Source organism: Rattus rattus, chromosome 5, assembly GCF_011064425.1.
Source record: "Rattus rattus isolate New Zealand chromosome 5, Rrattus_CSIRO_v1, whole genome shotgun sequence".
NCBI classification, from domain to species: domain Eukaryota; kingdom Metazoa; phylum Chordata; class Mammalia; order Rodentia; family Muridae; genus Rattus; species Rattus rattus.
Genome location: NC_046158.1, coordinates 98114935 through 98129469, shown reverse-complemented (window position 1 = coordinate 98129469; position 14535 = coordinate 98114935). Strand labels below are relative to the sequence as shown.

General features: G+C 38.8%; 1 protein-coding gene across 1 annotated transcript in view; it reads right to left on the bottom strand.

Annotated features, from left to right (window-relative positions):
* Positions 1-5721: 5721 nt before the first annotated feature.
* Positions 5722-14535, bottom strand: part of Mga (MAX dimerization protein MGA) — a 64116-nt gene continuing 55302 nt past the window's right edge. The window contains 5 exon segments of the mRNA XM_032903982.1: positions 5722-7116; positions 8069-8245; positions 9467-9700; positions 9971-10082; positions 11791-11997. Coding sequence (XP_032759873.1) covers positions 5840-7116; positions 8069-8245; positions 9467-9700; positions 9971-10082; positions 11791-11997 — 2007 coding nt within the window. The 3' untranslated portion in view covers positions 5722-5839.

The window sequence follows — 14535 nt, the reverse complement described above, 5'->3', positions numbered from 1 at the left end:
CAGGTAATTCTCTAACTCAGAATTGTGATTTGACATATTCAGAAAAGCTGCTATACATTGCTAACAAATGCCACCACCTGGTGTTTTAATTTGTGTACTACAGATCCTGGTCTTCTCTGCCGGAATTTACCGAATTTTCTTTAATCTGTTTAACACTTCTCAATCAATACTAGTAAATGGATTTGCAAAGTGTCTCTCCTATCTCACCCAAGCTGCTCTGGCTTAGCTCCTTAAAGACATCTCCATTCCTCAAACACCTCCATCTGGTTTTGAGCTCAACAGGCAATTCTAAGCACTTGCTTTCCAAATCTAAAGATGAGAGTCATCTAAGTTGTGAAAATTTAATGAGGGAACAAAACTCTTGAAATTGGGTGTTTTCAGGCTAAGGCAAAAACATCACTTTAAAAATTCTTCCCAATCCAAGCAAACCCCAGTCAAAGTACCATACTGCCTTTGAGATGCTAGTATGGGAATAGACGGAAAGTGTTCTTGTCCCTCAAAGATTCCAAGTGCAATGTGAAGAGAAGCAATCTCTTTAGTCTCAAATATGTCATCCTGCTCTCCAAAATGCAGTTGACCTTTCTGGAAGCATTTTGATTGTGTATGCCTAAAGTTAGTATGCATGGTGTTTATCAGATTCTAAAATTCATCCTAGGTAAACAAGTTATGGAGATCCTGGGAAACTAACATGCTAGAATAAACACTTGCTTGTCAATTCAAGTATTTATTAAGCACTTTTACATGCAAGGCACTGTGAGATAGCTGAGATCAAGGAGTGTAGATGCAAACAAAATGGATTTCAAGTCAATGCTTCAAAGGCTGTTTGCCCGTTGTTGTGTCTGGGGGGGGGCCCATTTTATGAGTTTATTTAATAGTTTAGGATTTGTCTTGAAATTTCCATCTTGTTTGGGTTAGCCTTCTAACACATCTTCATCGCTGTCATTTAACACTGTCTCTGTAAAGCAGTTTCAAATATGCTAAAATTAGCTTTAAAAATGTGTATATGAAATTTTATTTCTAGTATGCATTTAGATCACTTTCTTCAATAGGCAATAATCCTACCTTCCTTAGCTTCACTATGTAGCTCTGGCTAGCCTGAAACTATATAGATCAGGCCACCCTTGAACTTACCTGCCTCCGTTCTCCCCAACTGCAGGAATTAAAGGCATGCACCAACTTTATTTTTCCTTTCTCGAGCCAGGGTCTAACTCTGCGGTTCTGGTTAGCCTGAACTATGTAGAGCAGATTACGTGGAGGTTTGTGTGTGTGTGCACAAGTCAGTTCTCTTCTACCATATGGCTTCTGAGGATTCGACTTTGGCCATCAGGGATGACAAGCACCTTTACAGGTCATCTTACCAACCCTAGCTTTAATTTTCTGTCCAAAGTCATTCATCAATGTGTTAATTTGTTTGAAGTTCAGGTCCATCTGAACTATGTGGGTATGGAGACTAGAGGACCACTGCTAGTGAATCCTAATGTTACCAAGTTGCTGAGGTCTCTCATAGGTCTGGAGCTCACCCATTAGGCTAGACTGGCTGGCCAGGGAACACCAGGGATCTCCTGTGTCTGCACCCTTCCAGTGCTGAGATTACACAACTAGCACTTTTACACAGGTTCTAAGAATTCAACTCTAGTCATACTTGGGAGGGAAGAACTTTTAATTAGCAATGATACAACGTAAGTTATTAAAGGACCCTTAAAGCACTTTCTTCAAATCCAACAATTTTGTGCAACTAGTTTATTCTGATTAAGTACCAGTGATTCTCCATGAAATAAGGATATAAATCCTAAGTTCCTGAAAATGAGCTGCCCACACTGTCCATGGCTTAATTCTAGAAGAGACAGGTGGTATTGCTATTTTGAAGACTTGTCTTCAAGATGCACTGATCACACAATTCCACTATAATTAACTGGTAGTGAGGAAAAATGTATGGGATTTTATAAAATGTGTGCGTGTGCTTGATAGCATATGCCTTCAATCCCAGCAGTCAGAGAGAGGTGGATCTTGGTGAGTTCAAGGCCATGTTTGGTCCCCACAGAATTCCAGGTCACAGGCTGCATAGTGAGACCATCTTAAAAAACAAACAAGCAAACAGATGTATAACTGTCTACTGTTTTTTCTGTTTAAAACATTTTCAAACTGTAAGAAAGGGCTACTATCAATTTCATCCATAATTCTGGGGGCACAAAAACTTTTATCATAAAAGTATACAAAGTGAACACTTTTTAAATAGACTTGATCTGTCAATTATATTAAATAAGTCAGAACAGTTCAGTGGTTAAAAGACTCCCATAAGAACACTTTTGTTAGTATGAAACCCCTTAACATCTTGTCTTAAGAACATGTAATAAGGGGGTTGGGGATTTAACTCAGTGGTAGAGCGCTTGCCTAGCAAGCACAAGGCCCTGGGTTCGGGTCCCCAGCTCCGAAAAAAATAGAAAAGAAAAAGAAAAGAAAAAAAAAAAAAAAAAAGAACATGTAATAAGCTGTCAAGTTGGTTCAGTGAGCTAAAAGTGTTTGCTGTGAATGCTTGACAACATGAGTTGGATCCCTGGTAGGAGAGAAGTGATTCCTCAAAGTTGTCCTTTGAGCTCTACACACCCAATATATACATACACAAATTAAAAAAGAACACCTACTGTCTCTAGACACTAAAATTGTATTTCTGTCCTGTTGTTCCCCAAGGCAACAGATAAAGACATTGCACACAGTGGTACTATGAAACTCTTCTCACTATAGAACGGCAAATATTTGCCATCAATTTGTACATAATCTTGAAGTCCCAAATAAAACATGCTACAAGGACTAGAATACCAAAGGTCTTCCCAAATGACAGATCAAAAGCTTTCAAATCAAGAAGCTTCTGAAAAGATCACTTCAATGGGATCCTCTCTCAAATATGTCTGAGGGCATAAAGAATTCTCCAACCAAGCACAAACCTCCCAACACCAAATTCTGCTTTAATTAGTATAACTGGTTTATTTCAGGTTCACATGTCTTGCCTTTCAACTGCCAAACTTGTTATTTCTAAAAAAATAATCACTTTCAAAAGCAGAAATGAAAGATATATATTTAATATATAAAAGAAAATGCTAAATCTGACATAATTATATTCTTAAAAACATTCCATTTATTTACAGGTGTATAAAAAGGCGAGTTATTGGTCTACTGAGATCATGCTTCTTAGTTAGGGTGGGAGCTTTTTTCCAGGTTCTTCCAATGTTCTCACTTAACTTCACTTTTCATACTCATACATGTAATTTTAATAGATCAGTTTCTCCTAATGTAAGGTTAAAGGGTAAGAGTTTGGGGAGATTTTGGATTTCTGTCAAGGCTACAAGATTGTTCTAAAGACTAAACCCTCCTCAAACTAGCCCTGATAGCTCCTAAATCTGTCTTAAGAACAATGTATTGTGGGGGGTTGTAATGACACCTGCAGCTTTCCCTGAACACCTAGAACCAAACTTCATCTCTATCCTTGTCCATCTTTCATAAACACAACCGAGGATCTTCCAATCAAGAATAAATCCTGACCTGTTTTGTCTATGCTTTTTTTTCAAATTAAAAAAAAAGAAAAAGAAAAAAAGGAGAGGGGAGAGAGGGAGGGGGAGGGAGGGAGGAGGGGAGGGAGGGGGAGGGGGAGAGAGAGAGAGAGAGAGAGAGAGAGAGAGAGAGAGAGAGAGAGAGAGAGAATCATAAGCTACAATGGTCTTTTTTTTTTTTTCCTGAGGATTTTTCACTCCCTTTTTGTGTTTCTTGTCTGACTCTCAAAACCCAAAAGGGCTCTAGGAAGCCAGAAGGAAACACGGGAAAGAAACAGGCAATAAAACCACTGGAAACTGCTATACCTGGGCTAAAGAACTAGCGTCTCTGAGGACAGCTATTAGCAAGGGCGACAGGTGCTGCATTCCTTGGCTAAGGCATTGGATAAAATCAGTTGGGTAAAGGACAGAGGACAAAGGAGAAGCTGAGGAATACTGTTTTCACTCTATCAGGCTTCTGTAGTAAACAGGGAAGGTTAAGTGCTGATGACCTTTTTAGAGCAAGCAGCACAAAACCAATGAAGAATTTCCTACCACTGCATTCTGCAGTGTAAAGTTTTTCATCATTCCAATCTGATGATTACCAGAGTTAATGTAAAAAGGGAATCAAACATGGAAGTAATTCACTGGCTAGATTCATTCCAAAGTTGGTCTCACAACCTAGGTCTGAAGATACAGAGTGGGACTTAGGGTAAAGACGCAGTAGTGTAAAAGAAATACAATCACCCAGGCACAGCCCAGGCACCGGAAGCACTTGTGTTAAAGTGTTTTACAACACAAGCAAATCCTGTCATTGCAGACAGAACGGGTTACATTCCAAAATATAATTATTTAAGAAAGGCAAAATGCAGCAGCTAAATCTCAGTCTATACATTTTCAGAACAGTGATTCTTGCCCCAGGAGTTCCCGAGAGACCCCTCAAATGCACCATGATTATTTACAAACTATATAGGAAACATTTCTATACTCAATACAAATCTCTTCTAGATCGAAAACTTCATCCTTTGAGAAATCTATGAAAACAACTATACAAAAATATAAATATCTTCATCTTTACAGGTTGTCAGTCCTTCATACCCTGACAGTTAATGAGTGAAAAAGCTCTACAGATCATTGATGCCATGGTAGCAGATAAAAAATATATTCTGTGACTCAAATACTGCTTTACTTCCCTGGTAAAGATTGCTCACTCTGACTCGCCTTTTCTTTACATCCTGTGCAGGTGACAGTGAACAAAACCTTCAAGCACCTAGAGGCTGGTTTCATTTGGGAAATAATCCAGCCTCACAAATTTTTATTTTGGCTAGTCTCTGGTTAGGGGAGAAACTGCTTTTCATTTTAGCTGTTTCTTGAGTTACATGATTTAGGAAAGAAAATGGCTGCCTCTATGTCTACCTCCAAAAAACAAATGAGTAGAAATCCCTGGCACTATGAATGAATCTTTGTAATACCACAAAAGAAATAAGGGACACGTATCTCATTTTTAGTCTCTAAAAATAAGTATGTTAATAGTAAAAGTAAAACGTATATTCCTACTTTACCAGAAAGTTTAAGCTTTTAATTATGACTGAAAGGGAACAGCTATTCTGGATATGAAACAACAGTCTGCTGAATGACAAATCCCTCCACTTTGGTATTCTATAGTATTCATCCTATCCACTGTAACATTCTCCCTTCCTTCTCCCTCCACAATTGTGTGTGTGTGTGTGTGTGTGTGTGTGTGTGTGTGTGTGTGTGTGTTTGTTATAGATCAGGGTAGACACAAACTTGCAATCCTTCTGCTTTAGTCTTCTAAGTGCTGGAATTACAAGTGTGCACTACCATTCCCAGCTCTATCATGCTCTACTATCAAAAAAATAACTAAAAGTTTTTTCTAGGTCCCTTCACACAACTGCATCACAATTCTCAGATTTTAGAGCCAAAAACTATCAATTATAGTTTAGTCTATAGTAATTCCAAGTCTCAAGCATTTTCTCAGGGGAAAAAATAAGGTAGTTGAAGGAGCCAGAATCTTGTTATGAATTCCTTGGGCAAGAGGGAATCACACCTTCTTAGAGAAGATGAGGGAACCCAGCACCACAAGTGAGGTAACACATTTTTAACATGATCAGAATTTCAAACACCAGGACCAGCACCCTACATCCCCCTTTCTCCATTAATAGCCACACATAATTAGGTCAAGGATAATAGTTCCATAATACAAACAAACAAACAAACAAACAGATGCCTACAGAGAAAGGAGGTGAAATTCAATTTCCCCTCATATCCTGGCTTCTGCATGAGGATGAACAAGTTCATTTCCCTGATGAGCTTGATGGAACCCCAGAGTTGCCCAATTTAGTTACAACAGGTGCCAATGTAGGCATCATCTTGCTCCCCCGGCCTTCCTGGTCACTTCCTGTTGTGTTCATTTTGTGTCCAACTGACCCAACTTTGGCAGCTATAGGTGCCAAGGCAGGCATCACCTTGAGACTCTGACCATCAGCATCACTGGGGGGATTAGCTACTTTTAAACCTAAAGGGGCCAACTTTGGCATAGGCCTCCACAAAGTGTCTGTACTGCTGTTCTCCGGGCCAGTCTTCATGTGCAGGATGGGAGGTGACGATACGTTTTCAGGCTCTGCAGGGAGACCAGAAGTACTCTGCCCTCCATCACTAGATTTCCTATGGGAAACAAGAGAATCCTTTATCTCAGAGTCAATAACAATCTTAAGGACATCTGGCTCAGAGGCTGTGTCCCCAAGCTGTTTTTCGTTCTCAGAAAAGTCATCATCTTCCAAGTGCAAGAGGAGAGGGCTGATGGATTCACTTTCCTCTTGGACATCAGGCAACTCTTTCACACCTGTTCCCAAGTGTCCAACTTGGAAAGCTGATCTGTTCCCAGGAGCAAGTTTACTGATAAAAGCTTGCTGAGCATCCCCTGGGAATTCTGTATCCATAGAACCAGAGAGTTCAGCCAGGCCAGAGTCATCATTTAGTTGTTGATTAAGAAAAGCAATTTCATTGAGCAGTGAAGTCAGCGTCTCGTCAGTGTCGTCCTCATCCTCCATGTTAGTCAGCAGCTCACTGGGATCAAGTGCTGCTTCCTCAATAGCTGAGGCTACTTTCCTCAGTTCCATCTCTATGCTTGAGTCCTTGAGATCCTTCATCTTTAATTTATGAAACTGAGATTCCTTTGACTTTAGTCTCTCTCCTCTCAACTCACACTCCTTCCATTTATGCCGATGCCCTCTCAGATCACCAGACATTTTTTTAGGTATAAATTCCTGTGCTGCCTGCATAGTGGAAACATCAGCTACATGTGGAAATCCAGAATCTTTATTTGCCAAAAACACTTGTGTTGGACCCAGTGCCATTCTGCTGTCTCTATGGTTTCCTCTGGAAGAGATTCTCTCTGTATCCTTTAAGGGGCTAGCTTCATTCCCAGAAATGTCTCTCAGGTGGTCAGGTGCTGGTTTGCCATCAGGAACTTCATGAAGGTATTTGTTGCCACTCATACCTCCCAAATCTTCCTCTGCGGCCAATGATGTTACATTAACAATTCGTGGCATCATAAATAAGTCATCGTTCTCTGAAAATCAAAAATTAAGAGTTCATTGGATTTACAGTAATAAAAATCTTTTCTCTCTCCTTCCTCAGTCATTCTTCCTAAGTTCACTTTTGTCAGAATAACAGCTGAAATAGCAATAGTCAAGTAAAATCTAGTCAAGACATTTATTTCATTATTAATAGTTCCACGTAATTATTTTTTAGAAAATCTCCACAAAATAACTCTTTTCTTTTTCTGGATTGGAAGAGCAGGGGGGGAGACTGAATTCAGGAACTTGCCTATTCTAGGAAGGTATATTTCCAGCCCTAGGTTTGAACAGAATCAGGATCTTCCTATGAAGTCCAGGGCTAGCCTCCAACTCACAAAAATCTTGTCTTGTGTCTCCTAAGTGCTGGGATTATGGCCACAGGCCACCATCAAAAATCCAGTTTGCTAAACTAATTCTTATACTGAGGCAGAAACACATCTTGCTTTTGTTCACCCAATTAATTTCTAGTTAGAAAGGGAAGGGGAGTTGCAATGGCAACAACAATAATAACAAAAACCATGTAAGTATACCCTCCTACCTTAACAGAGATTTAGATGTCTAGAACCCAAACCACCAAATAAAACTTTAGCAAAAAGGAATGGTTCTTAAAACAATGCATTAAGCCAGTAACATGGGAGTGCCCCCATTCCAAGTATAACCCAAAACAATGATCAACACCAAGAACTTAAATATTGACCCTTCTACATCAATCATTTCACTTGGACACCATTTTAATTCTTCCTCTGTTGAGAAATTTCACTAGAGTTCACAAAACAGTTTCCTATCCCAGATAAACCACCAATCAAACCAAGCTAGGGCCATTTCTTAACAAGGCAAATGCCAAAAGAACAGCTCTGAGTAACTACAGATCAAATTTAAAGGCTTCCTGTATTGTTGGACAGTTCTTTAGTATATAATTACGAACCATAGAATACCATTACATACCTGACTGAGCCATAGTACTGCTTGCAACTTGAGGCTTCAGACCAGCTTCTAAGAGAGCAGGAGAAACTGCTACCACTGGTGCTGAGAATAGGGGGCCTTTCAGGGTAAGCAACTGCCCTTGTGGTGTCATCACCAGGTTGGCAGAAGAGTGTGGAGTGTCAGAAGGTGAAGCATTTTCTGCAAAGAAAACAAATGTCAATTAATGTTAGTGTACTCCAGAGAGAGGCTGACTTGAAAGGTATAATGTAAGTTTACATGAGGGCATGCACAAGTCTATTCACAGGCTTCCTATCCTATACACTCCTTTTTTTCATTTTTTTTAAATAATTTTTATTTTATGTGAGTACACTGTAGCTGTCTTCAGACACACCAGAAGAAGGTATCAGATCTCATTACAGATGGTTGTGGGTCACCATGTGGTTGCTGGGAATTGAACTCAGGACCTCTGGAAGAGCAGTCAGTGCTCTTACCACTGAGCCATCTCTCCAGTCCCTCCTATACATTCCTAACAAAGTTTTAAGTTTCTAAGCCATAGTTTCTTTTCATTGTGAATTCAGGTCATTTATTTTATTCTGTAACGTTAAAACAAAGTCTTCTGGTCTATACACTGAGCTGTCGGAAGAATAAAAAAAAAAACCAAAAAAAACCCAAAAAACACACCTTTCTCTAAAACATGAGCCTACCAAGTAACATTAAATTAGTATAGTTACTTCCAAAAACAAGGTAAAAAACAACTTAAGCTAGTTTGCTTTGTTCCTTAATTAAGACAATGAAAAATGGACAAGTTCAAAGAAATTAAACTATTCCTTTGTAAATTTTTACAAACACTATAACACTGTAACACTCTCACTCTGTTACCTAGACCAAACTCAATTCTGAGCCTCAAGCAATTGTCTGTCTTAGTCTTCCAAGTAGCTGAGACTATATAGATACACACCAACCACTATGCCCACCTTAACTTTAAAAAAAAAAAACCTTAAAAAGTTCCAATTTATTTTTCAACCTGTAATAAATTCAAGAATATCAAGAATTCACATATAATAGCAGTTATGTACTTACTAGAAACATGTTACATGTAGACTGTTATCAGAACTAGGATTTACACAAGCTCTTAGGAGTTATTTGTGCAAAACCAAAAGTTCAAAGTTACTACTTAAAGTTAGGTTTCTTTTTTTTTTTTTTTTTCTTTCTTTTTTTCGGAGCTGGGGACCGAACCCAGGGCCTTGCGCTAGCTAGGCAAGCGCTCTACCACCGAGCTGAATCCCCAACCCCAAAAGTTAGGTTTCTTAAAAATCATCTGTAATTCATTTAACTAGAACTATAGCCAAGAGATGTTCAGTCCACTAAAATAAATTGATGTCTAGCTACATTAAGAAAAGCAAAAAATGTTCCTCTTACCTGTAGCCTGGTCTCTTCTTCTGGAAAGAATCAAAGGTTTCCCCCTTCTGTTATTCATAAACATCTGTCCAAGATCTACAGATGATGATGAAGATCCCTCCAGCTGTGTACTAATTCTGGGAGACAGACCAAACTCATCTGACCCCATTTTCTTTTTTCTTTTTTGCGCCTCTAGTGCTTGTTGTTTTGCATAAATATACTCTAGCTTCTTCAAGACCACTTCTTCTGTTTTCCCTGCAGGTAAATAGGAGTAAAGCATCACTCTGTGCATACCACAAAATAATGAGAAATGCAGTTAGTTGAAATCTAGTTGATTTAATTATATTCCCCCAAACTCTGAGAGGCAAGTGATTACAATTCAGATACTATGATACTCAGTCAAAGCTAATCCTGCTGTAAGCCTGAGATGCCAATCCTAAACCTCAACAGAGTCTGAAAGGCTCGGAGTCCTTGCTAATGCTGTCACTGTACTCTTTCTTTCCCAGAGATGCTTATGTAGCTTACCTGAAAGAGATGATACTTTCCGGATTAAAATACTTCGTTTTCGACTCAGGAGATTTTTCTGCCCTATCAATTTATCTGCCTGGTCTGTTAGTCCTTGAATTTCACTGAATGCCTAGAATAAAAACAGTAACATCAATGGACCATTTACTTGTACTCCAAAAAGTACAGGAGGTCTACACAATTTATTTAATGAAAGTATTTTAACGTAGTATTTTAGAGAACATTATAAAACAACTAATCATGTTTCAGAAATTGAATAATACATTGAGCCACTGGTTCTGGTGCTGGGAATAGAACCTCAGGGCCTTGCTACGTAAAGAGTTCTATCTCTGAGCTACACCCCCAACCCAACAGTACTTGCTAAATTATTTTCTAGCTTATATTTTTAGGGAATGTAGAGAATGATTATTTCCAAAGATCATCACTGAGTGGTGAACAAGTTTTCCACTACTGCAAGGAAAAATATATAATATGTTCTGCTTAGATTTTAATCAAATTTAAAAATGTTTACAAAATCTGTTTCATTTCAATAAATTTAAATGCTAGATGTATACTTCCCCAACTTCTTAAAAGTAATGAAATGATGTTGCTTTTGATGGCCTATATGCAAAGTTAAAACTTCTACTAAGCTGAGTAGTTCATTTTCTTTTTAAATATCTATATTAGATATCAAGAAGTGTTACGGATTATGGATGCAATTATTTGGTGGTAAAGTGCTTGCCTCACATGCATCAAACCATGTTCCATCTCTACTGGAAAAAACGTGTGCACTAAATTATTTTTATGCTATGCACTTTACACTATGATAAACTGTACTAAATACTTTGAGGAATAATATAGAGACTAGCACACAGACTTAGTCTAAGTTTAAGACTTGTATTATCGCTCAGCACTATCTTTCTTTTCTTGGCATGATCTCTCACTGCCCTGGAGCTCACCAAATAGGCTAAGCTGGCTGGCCAGTGAGACTCGAGAATCTGCCCAGACAAAGCTGAAATTAAAAGCATGTGCCACCACATCTCCCTCTCTTTTTTTAATGTAGACTCTGGAGTTATGGAAATCAAGTCTTCATGCTTGCAAGGTAAGCACTTTGTTAACTGAGCTATCCTACCAGCCCTCAGCTTCTAACTTAAGACTTAAGTATTTGGGGCTAGGGAGATGGCTCACCGGGTAAGACAACAGCACAACACTTACCTTACAGGCATGAGGACCTGAGTTTGAATGCCCAGCACTCATGTAAGAAGCTAAGCATGGCTGCACAATCCTACACAACCCAAGCACTGAAGATCCCAAGAGCTCCACGGCCACCCAGCCTAGCCATAGAGTCAAGTTGCCAGTTCTATGAGAGACCCTGTTCAAAGTAATAAAAAAGAAGATGCCCAACATCCTGCTCTCATTTCTGCATACACACACATGGGAACATGTACCCATGAGCTTGCTTGCTTACCATCACCACCACCACCACCACCTCCACCAACCCCCATCAATCTTCCCTGTTCCCCTGCCTCCATACTTAACAGTCAACGTGAAGTTATTTTGACTTAATTTTTTTTTCTCTGTAGTATTTATTGCTTATTTACTAGTCCTGTTTATGATACAGCATCACTCTGTAGCTCATGGCAATCTTTCTGTTCAGCCTCTCAAGTGCTGCCATACCAGGTATAAGCTGCCATGACCAGCCACTAACTTCACTCAACTGTTAAATAGAAGTAACTCTGCTTCCATTTCTCTCATATGATAATGAGTTTTCTTTCTCATAGTATCTGTAAGTTTCTCTTAACTGAACTTACGTTTGTGTATGCGATTTCCACAATACTTACCCGATTAAGAATGAGACTTTTGGAAACTTTGGAAGAATGAAGTAATCCTAATGTAATCTTCAATTTTTCAAAGAGATCCCTCATTTCACCACGCCGCCGCCGCTCATTAGCAGTGTGTGTCCGCCGGTAATATGCAAAAGCTTCTGTTTCTTTGTGTGGCTTATCACTCCAGCAATCTTCTTTCAATTTTGAAGAAATTAATGAAACCTGTCCAAAAAGAAAGTTTCCTCAGAACCTTCCTCCATCCCAAAGGAAACTGCTCTAAATAGATACACTTTGTCTGGACTTTTGTAAGGCTTCTCAATTGCTCATCGTCCCAATCTATCTTTCCTTATTTCAACAATACCAACAGTATGAATTCTAATAAATACTAATATAGTCATATTACTTCACAGCTCAAGTTTTGGTGATTCTCAAATGAGGGAGCATCTGGAGTTACAGGAAATATCTGGAAGTTTTTTAAATCTAATTTATCATTAAAACTAGTTTTCAGGACTAAACAACAACAACAAACCCCCACAATCTTTTTTCTTTAAAAAAGAGGTCTTACTTTTTAAATTTTCATTCTTTATCTACATTACATTCTGACTGCAGTTTCCCTTGCTCCCACCCTCATACCTCCTCCTCCCCCCTAGATCTACAACTCCTCAGTTTCCCTTTAAAAGAAAAAAAAAAAAAAAGCTTCCCAAGGATATTAACTAAACATGACATAACAAGTGACACAAACCCTCATATCAAGGCTGGACAAGGCAACCCAATAGGAGGAAAAGGGTCCCAAGAGCAGGCAAGAGTCAGACACACTCCCCACTGCCACTGTTAAGAGGAGTCCCACAAAAACACCAACTATGCAACCATTTGCAATTTATGTGCAGAGGACCTAGCTCAGGCCCAAACAGGATCCATGACTGTTCCTTCAGTCTTTGTGAGCCCCTATGAACCATGCTCAATTGAAAAATCACAGTCTTGATTGGTAGAAAAAAATATAAAACAAAACATTTTTTGAGACAGAATTTCTCTGTTTTACAGCCCTGGCTATCCTAGAACTCACTTTGTATACCAGGCTGGCCTCAAACTCACAGAGATTCACCTGCCTCTATCTACTGAGTGCTAGGAATAAATGTGTGTGCCACCACTGCTGACAGAAATGCATTGGAAAAGTGTAGACAGGCAAATTTTGGGGGCGTATAGGCCAGTCAGCCAGCCAAGCTCCAGTAGCAATTTCCACACTTAGTGAGAGAGTCTATCTCAAATGACATTTGACATCCACCCATGGCCCCAATATCTGGTAAGCACGAGCCCCCGAACATACCCCTCCCCATACAAAATTTTAATATGGGTAAGACCTTTCCCATTTTGGGAAAGGATCAACTGCCACTCTCTTATAAATAAACTTTCTCTCCAAACCTTTTTTTCTTAAATAGACTTAATTGTGCAGGTGGTGGTGGAGAGGGCAAGCATGACACACTGTACATGTGGAAGTCAGCTCTGTCCATCCACCATGTGGATCACAGGGTTAAACTCAGATTACCAAGTTTAAAGCTAAGCCATCTCACCAGCTCCTTTAGTCAGGAAGATTTGAAAGTACAGTAAAACATGTATTTTTGGCAAACAGTTGTTATTTTGGTAAATAAAGAAGCTGATGGACCTATCATTTTACAAAAATCTTGTGTTGTGGTGACTTTCCTGTATGAAGGTGTGTTCCTGTACCTGGAAGAGAGCTAAGTGCCAGGTGATTTTGGTACTGTCATTTCTATGGATCATCTACCAGCCCATAGTATTCCCCTGAATTTGTTATAAAGAAGAAACTGAGGAAATTGAGAATGTTAACCAATTTAACAGCTGTGAAAGAAACTGACCAAATAGTAATAGGAAATATGTTAGAAGCTTCAAAATCTGATTAAAAAAAAACAAAAACACCATGTTAACAATATAGGTTTAAAGAAAAATTTCTCTATCACCTGGCAACAAGCCGAGAAAATTATAAAAAAAAAAATGTTCAACTTGTTCTTTGTATAACCAAACTCCATTAACCTCTGGAAGTTACCCTAAGGGTAACGGATTATTTCATTGTGTAGAATTTGAAAAACTAAAATTTATACACCTTACCATTGATACATACTCTGGGTTTCAATGGGCAACTGCTTTTAGTTCTGAAAAAGTTGATTCTGTAATTACACATTTACTGGAAGTAATGGCTATTATGGAGATACCTGTATAAAATTAAAACTAACAATACTCCACATGTTTCTGGTAAGATGGAGTAATTCTTCGCAGACAATACAAAGCACATTACAAGTATAACACACAATCCTAGGACAAGCAAGTGTAGAAAGAGCTAATAAAGGAAGTGCTTATAAAACAAAAAGGAATAATAAAGACCCCCTGGGATAGACTAAATAGTATTCCATTAACCTTAAATTTTCTGAACGTTAATGAGAAAGGAACAATAGCAGCTAAAAGACAACAGGTTATATAAAAAATTAAATCAGCCTAAAATCTATAAGGATATGTTAACATCAGAATGGAACTCTCTGTGTTGAGGATACAGATTTGTTTCTATTTCCACAAGAAATGAAAAGCTGTGGATCCCATCAAAACTGACAAAGCTCAAAGGTAAGCACGGGAGGTCTCCTGAAAGCCTTGTCCACTGACCCAAAAAGAGCAAAGAAGAGATCCTGACCAGTTACTGTCTTCCCCTGCCAGCCAGAGAAACCTGGACAAGAAACATTCAGCACCTCTAACCAC